Source organism: Lactuca saligna, chromosome 9 (genome assembly GCF_052625555.1).
Source record: "Lactuca saligna cultivar CGN05327 chromosome 9, ASM5262555v1, whole genome shotgun sequence".
Taxonomy (NCBI): Eukaryota; Viridiplantae; Streptophyta; class Magnoliopsida; order Asterales; family Asteraceae; genus Lactuca; species Lactuca saligna.
Genome location: NC_136425.1, coordinates 16,435,001 through 16,447,001, shown reverse-complemented (window position 1 = coordinate 16,447,001; position 12,001 = coordinate 16,435,001). Strand labels below are relative to the sequence as shown.

At 34.6% G+C, this 12,001-nt stretch overlaps 1 protein-coding gene across 2 annotated transcripts in view; it reads right to left on the bottom strand.

The window, feature by feature from the left end:
• Window positions 1–10,325: 10,325 nt before the first annotated feature.
• LOC145016225 (uncharacterized) overlaps window positions 10,326–12,001 on the bottom strand; it is a 2,129-nt gene continuing 453 nt past the window's right edge. Inside the window, exon 2 of one of the 2 annotated variants that reach the window (XM_078974608.1) lies at window positions 10,326–10,919. In XM_078974608.1, coding sequence (XP_078830734.1) covers window positions 10,671–10,919 — 249 coding nt within the window. In that variant the 3' untranslated portion in view covers window positions 10,326–10,670. The remainder of the gene's footprint in view (window positions 10,920–12,001) is intronic. The other variant, XM_078974609.1, reaches the window with a different exon arrangement.

Here is a 12,001-nt window from a genome sequence, read left to right as displayed (position 1 = left end):
ATCCTCTAAGAACTTCTTAGTGCATTTGTATGACTAAGAAGAAGAATCGGGAATTATTGAAATGGCTACATAAAAAAGGATGAGTCATATTTCGTTCCAAACTCAATTTTTAGAGCTATACTCTAGTTACTCTAGATTGTACCTTAAGTAACATGTTCTAAGTAGGTTTATAACACCTCATGAAATACGGAGTAGAAATTTTTTCTTACTCTTGCACATTTGAAATTGGTAGTTGTGATGTTTTGGCTAAAATAAAGACCAACTAAGACAAATTAGATGAAGTGTTTTCTTAAGATCCCACACTAACTCTTGAATATTTGTTTGTCGAGGAATGTTCCTTAACAGAGAATCTTATATGTCAAGAGGTCAGTGGGAGTCTTAGTGGTCTTGAATAGTTTCAGGAACTAATAAAGAATAAACCTTTTATTTATCACTAGCACATGACCTAAGGTTTATAACCTATTGTGTTGACATATTCTTGTTTATGTGCCCATTCTAGTTAAGTTGATTATGCGTGTGAGTTCTATGAGTTCTCATTTTATTACATAAGGCAATGCACCTTGATAAGTGAAAGTACATTGATTTGTATGGGTGAGCTACTTAATAACTTGGAAGCACTGATAGACCCTTGTGCTTCCAGATGGAAAGAAATTAAGATGAGCGAGTTCAGTCCATGTGAGTTTGAATTTTTCATAAACCTTGTCTTATGATAGAGATTGGAAATGACAAATTCACATGGATTGGAACATATACACCATAAAATCTAATTGGAAAGATGTTCCTCTCTACTTCATGAAAATGATTGTGAGGAAACGCCTTCACTAGTAGATTTTAAAGGATTGATTTATATCATTAGTGTTAGCAGTTTTGATACTTGCGTTCTCAAACTCAAGTATGATTATGACATCCCTTTTCATAGTTCGAATTGTGAGAAAGGGAAAATAGTTTGAACATTAGGGACTTCTTGTTGTAACTTCAGAAAGGGTTTAGACACATACATGAACTATCTAATGAAAGATGTGTGAGCTTGAGAAGTCTAGATTATGAATTATCGAAGCACCACGTATTAGAAATCTGAACTTTGGTAAGAAATTCAGTTGATATTGATTTCTAGAAGTCTAGTTGGTTTATGGGTATGTGTCAAGGCTAGTGGGATCATAATTGTAATACTAAGTGTTGCAAGTAGGCAATGTTGTTTGTAGAAAACAAAGGCTACAAATTTGCAAGTTGCAAAGTTTGGAAGTTGTTTCGCTATAGTAAGGCATAAGGGAGAGGATACTAATACATCATTTCAAATCTAAAAGTTTAGATTGAAATTTTAATGGAATTTATTCATTAACATATATGAATATCATGTTGAAATGTTTCAACATAGGAAATTCGATATATGGAAATATTATAGCAAGAGACTGACCAAGTATCATGTAAGACATCATGAATCGAATCCCATATGCTTTTGGTATAGGAGCGAGTGCATGTGATATAATATTCACTTGTTCTAATTTATCCAAATGCCTAGTGCATTAAGAGGGAAAAGGACTAGAACCTAATATGACTACGGTTTTTAAACGACTGTTAAAGGAAAATCTAAGATTCACTAAAGATTGCTTGCTTATGGATAATTGGAAGTATATTAATGGATGGACCGTATTGACGTAATTCAAGATAAATGGAGTTCTATTAAGAAAGGATGTTATATGGCAATATGGAAATGTTTTTCATTATCGGATTTGGATATTGAGATATATGTGTTAGCTAGAAACCATTATGCAAGAAGGATGTTCAAGGAATGTGCTTTGAATATGAGACTTCATTTCCATGAAATTGTTTTCTAACCGATCATAAATTAAATTCTTTGTAATATAATTGGAAAAGTCTCTATGACTTTGGTGTCTCGACATTACAAAAGGATCATTGCATGAAAAGTTAGAATCTAACAGATTCTAACTTTTCATGCAATGATTCTCAAGCCATGACTTAACTTCCTGCAGAGTTGGGATGTCATTTCCTATGAGTAGTATGTCATCCACATACAATACTAAAAAGCTAACTATACTCCCACTAGCTTTGACATATACACAAGATTCATCTTCACTCCTAGAAAAGCCAAATTCTTTGACTTTCTCATCAAAGCAAAGATTCCATCTACGAGGTGCTTGCCGTAACCCATCGATGGATTTCTCAAGCTTACACACTCTATTAGGGTACTCTGTATTGAAAAAACCCTCTGGCTAACTCATGTAAACATCCTCAGCCAACTTTCCATTAAGGAAAGCGGTTTTGACATCCATTTTCCATATTTCATAGTCATGAAATGCGGCTATGGCTACCAGAACCCTAATAGACTTAATGTTGGCCACTGGAGAAAAGGTCTCATCATAATCAACTCCCGGAGTTTGTGAGAAACCCTTTGCAACCAGTCGTGCCTTATAAGTGTGTACATTACCATCTATGTCGGTCTTCTTCTTGAAGATCCATTTGCACCCTACAGTCTTACGACCTGGTACATTCTCAAGCAATTTCCAAACTTAATTGTCATACATAGACTGTATCTCGTTGTCCATTGCCTCTTTCTACTTGACTGACTCAGGGCCTGCCATGGCTTCCACGTAACTATTAGGTTCATCCAGACCTATCAGTGTCTCATCACTGATAAGTGTATCACCTTCCGCAGTAATATGGAATCCATAGTAATGCTTAGGTGCATTCCTAACCCTTGTGGAACGCCTCAGAGCTAAAGACTTGTCAATTGGCTCAACGGGAGTTTCCTCCTCAAGTTGAGTGCTAGGGGTTGAAGTTCCTTCACCACTTGAATCTTGAATTTATTCAAGGTTAACTTGCCTCCCACTATTTCCTTGGATTATGAACTCTCTCTCTCTCTCTCTCTCGAAAGAACGCCCCTAGCTACAAAGACCACATTTTCACTAGGTATGTAGAAGAGGTAACCAAAGGATTGTTGTGGGTAGCCAATGAAAAATACACATCTCGCTTTGAGGTTCAAGCTTATCATGAGTCCCGCGTCTCACGAAATCCTCACAACCCCAAATCTTGATGTGGTCTAGTTTGGGTACTTTACCAGTCCACATCTCATGAGGAGTTTTGGCAACTTTCTTTGTAGGAACCAGATTAAGCATATGGGTGGCAGTCTCTAAGACATACCCCCAAAATGAGATTGGTAGGGAAGATCGACTCATCATGGAATGAACCATGTCCAACAAGGTTCGGTTACACCTCTCAGCCACACCATTCAACTGCGGTGTCCTGGGAGGTTTCAACTGTGAGACAGTCCTACATTCCCTAAGATAGTCGAGGAACTCTGGACTAAGATACTCACCACCTCGATCGGATCGAAGCATCTTAATGTTCCTGCCCAATTGATTCTCGAATTCCTGTTTAAACTCTTTAAACCTTTCGAATGTCTCTGACTTATGCTTGATTAAGTAGACATATCCATATCTACTGTAATCATCAGTAAAAGTCAAATAATAACGATTAGCATCCCTTGTGGCATGTTTGAAGGGCCCACACACATCCGTGTGTACGAGATCCAACAAACCTTTACCCCTCTCACAAGAGCCTGTGACTTTGTCATTTTTCCAAGTAAGCAAGATTCGCAACCATCATCTGACCTTAGGTCAAAAGACTCCAAGACTCCATCCTTTTAGAGTTGGCCTATGCGTTTCTTGCTTATATGTGCAAGACGACCGTGCCATAATGATGCTTAATCCAAGTTATTATCATTAACAGAATCAATACACAATATATTATTTCCTTAGTTATCAACCACAAATACAGTTTGATACAGACTATCACAAGGTAATGCTTTAAAATAAAGAACATTATTAAAGAAAGCATTAATCGAACCAACTTCATTATCAAATGAAAAGGTAAAACCTTGTTTATACAATGCATGAAAGGAAATAATGTTTCTTTCCATTTCTAGCGAATAACAACATTTATTCAAATCTAAACTAAACCCACTACTTAGTGATAGAGTATAAACTCCAATCTTGGTGACAGGTAGAGCTTTCCTATTCCCCATGATTAAGTTTATTCTTCTTTGCTCCACATTCTCACTTCTTCTTAGACAATGTAAATCAGAATAGATATGAATACTACAACCGGTATCAAGGACCCAAGAGTTAGAATGGGGTGAGTTAGTAGATAAGATAGTGTAAATACCTGCATGGCTGGGTTTAACTTTCCCATCCTTCACATCTTGCTGGTACTTTGGGCAGTTCCGCTTCCACTGTGACTTTTCATGGCAATAGAAGCATTCAGTCTCTTTTGGGTCAGAAGAAGGAGTGATGAAACCTTTGTTGGTCCCACTTGAAGAAGAGCCATTAAGGGTCCTAGCCTTGGTACCCTTCGAAGAGCTCCTTATCTTCTTCCCTCAACTTTTCCCGATTGCCAAAATCGGGGCGGAGTTTGGAGTAGGAGTGTTAACAACCGACTTCCCCTTAAGACCTGTTTCTGTGGTCTTGAGAAGTCCCGGAAGTTTGTTGAGTGTGACCTCTTCCTTATTCATGTGATATGTCATGCGGAATTAATCATAGCATGATGGTAAGGAGTGCAAAATGATATCTATTGCAAGCTCCTCAGGGAAGTTCACATTAAGCTTCAGCAACCGATCCACATATCTTTGCATTTTCTTCATGTGGCTCGTGAAGGACTCTCTTTCCTTCATCATGGTTGTTATCATGGAGCAAATGATTTCATACCTCTCTTGTCGTGCACTTTGATGGTATTTTTCCATCAGATCTTGGTGCATTTCAAAAGGGTAAAAGTCCACATAGGGCTTTTGGAGTTCTGTTGTTATGGTGGCCATCATGATGCATGCTACTTTGGTAGCATCCCTTTCATGTGCCTGGAAGTCAGCAATCTCATGGGGAGTTGCAGTGTTCTCATTAATCTCCTTAAGTTCCTTATCAAGGACATATTCTTTGTCCTCGTAACGAGTAATCATCCTGATGTTTCTGATCCATTCATTGACGTTGGATCCATCAAAAGTGACTTTCCCACATAAGTTCATAAGGGTAAAGGAGCCATTAGAATTAGATCTAGAAGCAGCATTATGAACGAAGAGAACAAGATTAGTTTAGATATTAAGAGAGTCCTTAATAAAACACTCAAATGTAATATTACGGCTAGGATCCAATCACAATATATTATAACTTAGAAGAAGTATGCTGTAATCCAAGCTATAACATATTTGAAAGGTAAATGAATCACGATTCACCAATTTCCACCATGAAAAACGAAATATAATTATTAGGTTTTTAATTGGTTATTTAGAAATTCCTAGATTCTTTGAGATTCATTGAACTTTTCAATGGCATGTTTTAATCTCGAGTTTGCCCTCCAAGTTTTGTGACTGGGATACCGAGGATCACAAAACGAGGTGTGAAGTAACCATGCAAATCACTTGGTACCCTTAAAGTTTATCACTCAATCGATGTGCCGGTAAACCACACACGCTCCACCGATACTATGATAAACCTTAAGTCACCCTTTACGTACCTTGTTAAGTCCAAGTTAGTGTGCCGGTTAACCATACACGCTCCACCAACGACTTAAACAAAGTGTAAAGTGTAATTTCATGGATTAGCACCTTATTCACATTTTTCTTAAAGTAACTAAGATTGAGAATTTAATAAAACATTTAGTTACTTTATAATATTCATCATACTTTTAATGAGAATTTATAAGTCCTTGTCCTACCCGTTCGGCTAACGACCCTCCACTAATCAAGGAAGCGGTGTGTGAGAGTGGACACCCATTAAGTTGCCATTTTCGTGAATGAGGCGTACTAGCGGTAAGATGATTTGATCTTATACATACACACACACACACACACACACACACACACATATATATATATATATATATATTATTAACTTATAATATTATAAAGTATAAGGGTTGATTTTTAACTTTTAAAATTCTAAGGGTTGGAACTAAAGTTTTAATCAAGACTTTATTTGTTTAAAAACTTGAGGGCAAGTTTTGTAAACTTTCAAAACTTTTCATTTCTTATAACTTATGAATTTAATTGAGTAATAAAAATGAAGACTCTTCATTTTTATAACTCTAGTGTTCTTTTAATGGCTTTAATAAGAGTGTGACTTTTGGTTTTCCATAACTTGAGGACAAGTTATGGACTCCATTAAAACACTTTATGATCATGAATTAAACTACCATGAAGGTTATAAGCAATTCCTATGATCATCTAATTTTCATAAGTTCAAGAACATGAATATGAACATTTCAAGAATCAAAAAATTACTCATTAAAACTTGTAATTTTGATAATTGCCATTGCAAATGAATTAGCATAAACATTACACCATCTAAAACAAGTTTTCAAGTACCAAAACAGTTTAGGGTAATGTTTCTAGTCCATTTCCAGCAACAAAGGTCGAATTTCTGAAAACTACAGCCTATACTCGTCGAGTGCAAGAACAAACTTGACGAGCAGCTTGCATTTGTTCATGGACTCGTCGATTCCCCGCATGGACTCGGCGAGTTCATACGAGCAGAAAACTAAAAAACGATTTTTTTCAACAGTTTGCACAAAAAATCAACAAACAAGCCTAGGCTCTGATACCACTGATGGGTTTTGAGCATTCTAACACTTTCTAAGTGTACATGCAACCCTAATAACCTTGGATCTATGTTTGTCTAATTATCATACAAAGTTGTATTCCAAGGTTATATTCCTATCTAGCATACATGGGGAACAATTTTTAACTTGAATGAAAGATAGAATAACATACCTTGTAGTTGCTTATGATCCTTGAAACCTTGTGAGCCTTTTAACAAAGTTGCTTGAAATAGTTATGGACTTAGACACCTTATCTAACACTAGCATACCCTCCGGAGGATTGGCTAATGCTCTCGGGATATCATCATACCCTCCAACTAACATAAAATATTCTTTTACATCAGCTTTACATTCTCGATAACCTTTTAACAAAGCTGCTTGAAAACCCTCTGTCAACAGATTAGCTTGTACATCCTGGTACATCTGATCCAAATCAAACGTTGTCTACAAAAAAAAAGTTAACCAAGTAAAAAACAATTATAGTTAACCATATAAAATATATTTAAATAAATAATTTTCGCTAAATGTTGTAATACGGTGTCCCGTATTGAAGGGGAAACTCTTTTCCAAGTCCATTTGTCAAAATGGACCATCTACCACATTGTTTTTCCATCTTCTCGGGAAAACATGTCTTTCGGCTCTCTTACGGGATCAACTGTGATATCCCTATCATATTTCATGCTAATTGGTTTCTCCTGGTTCTGTAAGATTTCTTTTTCAAGTTTTATATTTTTCGCTTTGCCTCGAACTTTCCTTTGGGCACGTTCCTCAACTACAAATATAATTAAAAATTATTAGAAACGATATTTAATTTATAATAATTGAACAAAAATATTAAATAAAAATTCATAATAAGACTTACCGTCCTGCTCGTGATGACCAGCACCTCTACCACCCGAGATAGGTGGGTCCTCAGCTTCGTCTCCCCCATGTCCACGACCCATGACAGCAGCCATGGTATACATAAATAAAAGTCATATTCTCATTATTTCCTAAAAAATTATAAGATATACAAATACAATTTTTATTACAGATACACATTACATAGAAATAAACATTTATATAGGAATACACATTTATATTTAAACTAGAAATCCAAATAAAGTTCATATTACAAATACACATTACATAAGAACTATTCTAATCAGAATCTTCCTCATATCCTTCAGTGTCTTCTTCGGTATCATAATCAGAATCGGTCTCATCGTAATCAGTCTCGCAATCAGAAACATCATTGACTCTACCAGTTGGCGGAGGAACTTCAGTTGCACTTTCTACATCAACAATGACTCTAGGAATGTTTTGAAAGTACATGCTGAAATCGAAAAAAAGTGGAGCATCAGATGAAAAGATATTTGAAGTACATACATTTTCGTGTTAGACATTGTCAACATTTTGAACAGGGTCATCGTTCGATGGTAGATCCCAAATACTTCAATGATTAACATGCTCGACAACACACCGATGGTTATTGTTTGGCTCTCTGATGTAGAACACTTGTTTGGCTTCTAAAACATATATTAGGTGATCATCTTTGTATGTTTCGCATCATGTGTCGATACTGGTGAAATTATCACTAGAAATAACTCTTGTTCGAGTATCAAACCACTTGCAACGAAATAGTACAGTTGAATAATCATGTATATACCTCAATTCTATAATCTTTTCTAACTAGCCATAATATTTCTCGCCTTTCTCACCCACCGCTAAAACTCCAGAGTTTTGTGTTGTACGTTGTTTGTCACGACTAAGTACCATAAACCTAACACCATTGACTATGCATGCAGTGTAAGAGTAAGCATTCATTTGTGGACCCATTGCAAGAGCTGACAACTCTTTGTGGAATTATGGAGAGTTTTCTATTTTCATTTGATGAACCTAGCAGTTATAAATTAATATGTATTATGTATTCGTTAGATCAATGAAACAAATTTGTTTATTAATTTATATTACCTTTTCACGAAACCAATTATGAAATTCTCTCTTTTCATCACTTTAGGGATGCTCAAATATGAATTTCCTATGTTGATGACCAAAAGATATAGATTTAAAAAGATGAAAAAAAAATTAAGGATGAAAGTTAGAGATAAGATTAATGAAGTCTACTGCGTGCGTCTTTTTTTTTTTTTTTTTTTTTGAAGATGAACTTAGAAGAAGCTGGAAGGGTAGCGAAGGTAAACATAAAGCAGAATATGGAAGAATGAAGTCTACTGCGTGAGTTTTTTTTTATCTGCGAGAGGCTTTACCGGCGACCCCTTTAGCGGCAACAAATAGGGTTTTACCGGCGACAATTATCAATAGCGGTGACAATCTAGAGGGAAGGGTACCGCGTCATTTTTAGTGAACTATTAGCGGCGACAATTTCAACCTTTAGCAACGACACATATGTCGCCGGTATGAGGTTAGTTCGGATAAGGGACCTCAACCATTGGATTGGATATTTGATTAAACGGTTTAGATGTAAAGGAAGGGGAAAACGCGGATTCGGGTGATCACCCTTTAGCGGCGACGCTATTACCGGCGATATGGGCTTTTAGCAGCGACATTCTCAAGAGTCGCCGCTAAAAGCCTACGTCGCCGGTAATAGCGTCGCCGCTAAAGGGTGATTTTCTTGTAGTGAATATCCGAAAAAAAAAATTATTATTTTTGTTATTTTCTTTACCTAAAAAAATATGAGAAATTACCGTTTTTTTTTTTTTTAAAATACGGGAAATATTCTAATAGAATATTAAACTATAAATATTCCAATGTGATTTTTAAAATTTTAGAATATTCTAATATTCAAATAGATTTGTCAGATATATAAAATACTCTAAAATTGTACTGGAATATTTCACAAATATTTCAAAAAAACGGTAATTTATTTATTTATTTATTTATTTGGTTAAAAAAAAGTGATGAAAATAATATTTAAATTTAAAAATTTTCAATTATTTTGCATTTTAGAAATATTTTTTTTATCTAAAAAATAAATAATTAAGATTGTGTATCTCCGTCTCACAAAATATAAAAATTTTCAATTATTTTGCATTTTAAAAATATTTTTTAAAAATATTATATATATATATATATATATATATATATATATATATATATATATATATATATATATATATATATATATATATATATATATATATATATATATATATATATATATATATATATATATATAAACACGTTTTCATAGTTTGATTTTTCGTTAACCTACATTAACGGCTTATGCTAGACATTTATTATGACCAGTTTTCGCTTTTTAAATTCTCAAAAGTAAGTGAAAGTTTTTTACATTTTGTAGGTGGGTTTTCTTATTGGTGTATGCTGTATTTTGCATGCATTGCAATTTGACTTTACTTTGCTTCCTGACAAAACTTAAAACACAAGTCAATTTGGCCTGACTTCTTCCCAAGACATGTCTATGCAAATCATAAAGTACTGATCGACCATCTGAACCTTTGCCAGCTTCCTCAGGTACTGTTTGTCTAATTGTCTAATGTCGTATATGTGCATTCATCAATTCAAATTGTATAGTTTCCGTAATCATCTAATTAGAATGCTTAGAGTTCGTTGGATACATATATAAATAACGTTCTACGTAAAGTCCATAGCTATCTCTATCAAAAGAGTTGAAAGATTACCTGAATTTTTTTTTTTTTTTTTTATTCAAAAGTTAAAAGAACATAAAACAGGAGTTGAATTAACCAAACACAGAAGCTTTCCGCAATCCCAATGCATATCCCAAGTTTGTGAAATGGACATTTCAATTCCATCACTAAATGCTAGACTCTATGGCAATTCAGATCTTTCATCTTTCTTTATATAGTACTACTACTGATGGCATGCAAATGTCTAGTGACATAACAGAAACCCACAAGTCACAACACCATATGTCACGGTACAATCTTTATTACACTATATACAAGTCATTACAAAAACGACCTTACAACACTACTACTGGGAATTAATTTGATTTGATATCCTAAAGAAAGAATTTCTTTATTTAAATCTTCTTGGAAACCTAACCCTAACGTCAAAGGTTTCTGTCTTGTCCATTTCATTTAGGTTTACTAGGGTTTAGAGGTGGTGCACAGATCGTCTTTGAGACTGGTGGCTGTGGTTGTGGTCGGGAAGAGTTGTAGGGTTTTGGGTGGTACTCTTGTGCAATATTGACTTGTACTCTCCATCATCATCACTGGCATGAGTGTGCAATCACACTTGACCTCCTTGCTGCAGGTCTGATCAACCTTCCGTTTGTTGACACTGTCGTTGCAGATTGATGTATCTTCGACTACTCCAAAATCACTCTGTATGTATGCCTTGAGTGGTTATGATAATTACAAACGTAAATATCAAAAAAAAAAAAAATTAAGAGCAAGGTTATTAATTTATCTTATAAAACAGTTATTCACGTGCTCATATGCGTTTATTGCAATCACAGATCAAGAGCGTAAGTTTGTGATTGAATTAATTTTGAAATTGTATTGCTCCCTCTTTGTTTTTGAATTTTTAATTCTTTCATATTGATGTTATTTTCTCCAAAAAATGATACATCTTCATAAATGAACATATATAAACATGTTTACCCTTGTTGTAATTCTGTTTTAAATACACTCATTTATTATAAAAAGTCTTATTCGTAAAATAAACTATTTAAAATTTACCAATTAACTAGTATAAATATTTTAATCATCTTGCATGCATGTCCCACTAAGTGGTATTATACACTTCTAAGCAATGCTATTAAAAATTATTTGATATTATGTAAAATCGTGTGATGGGTTTAAGTTTCTAAGATAAATCATGTATATTTAGTCAGCGAATGCATTTGGCATACGAATTTTTAAAGATAAACATTGCTATTTGAATACTAAACTAGAAACCAATTGACACTGAGTGATGGGTTTTTTCAATTTAAATGGTTCAAATACATCAAAAACCCTAACTAGGTTAGTACGCTCGAATATAAAAACTTTTTAATACCAAAGAAACCAATAACAAAAACGAAAAGCCTCAAGTATTTATATATTTTATTTAGAACAATGCCAAACAAAACAGACATAACAAGATTACCGGAAAGGCAATATTTCATCCATAAGAAACCCAAACAAACCAATTTTAAGGACCACTTTTTGCATTTACTAGAAATCCACACACACAGGGAGAGAGAGAGAGAGAGAGAGAGAGAGAGAGAGAGAGAGAGAGAGAGAGAGAGAGAGAGAGAGAGAGAGAGAGAGAGAGAGAGAGAGAGAGAGAGAGAGAGAGAGAGAGATTAGCCTCAAGTTATGCATTCCGTACCCTTTTACCATATGTTTTAATGTAGGATATAAACATACAATGTGTCAAATTAATGTACAAGTTTCAACCATTTTAACGCTTTAAACATACCAAAGCAATTGAG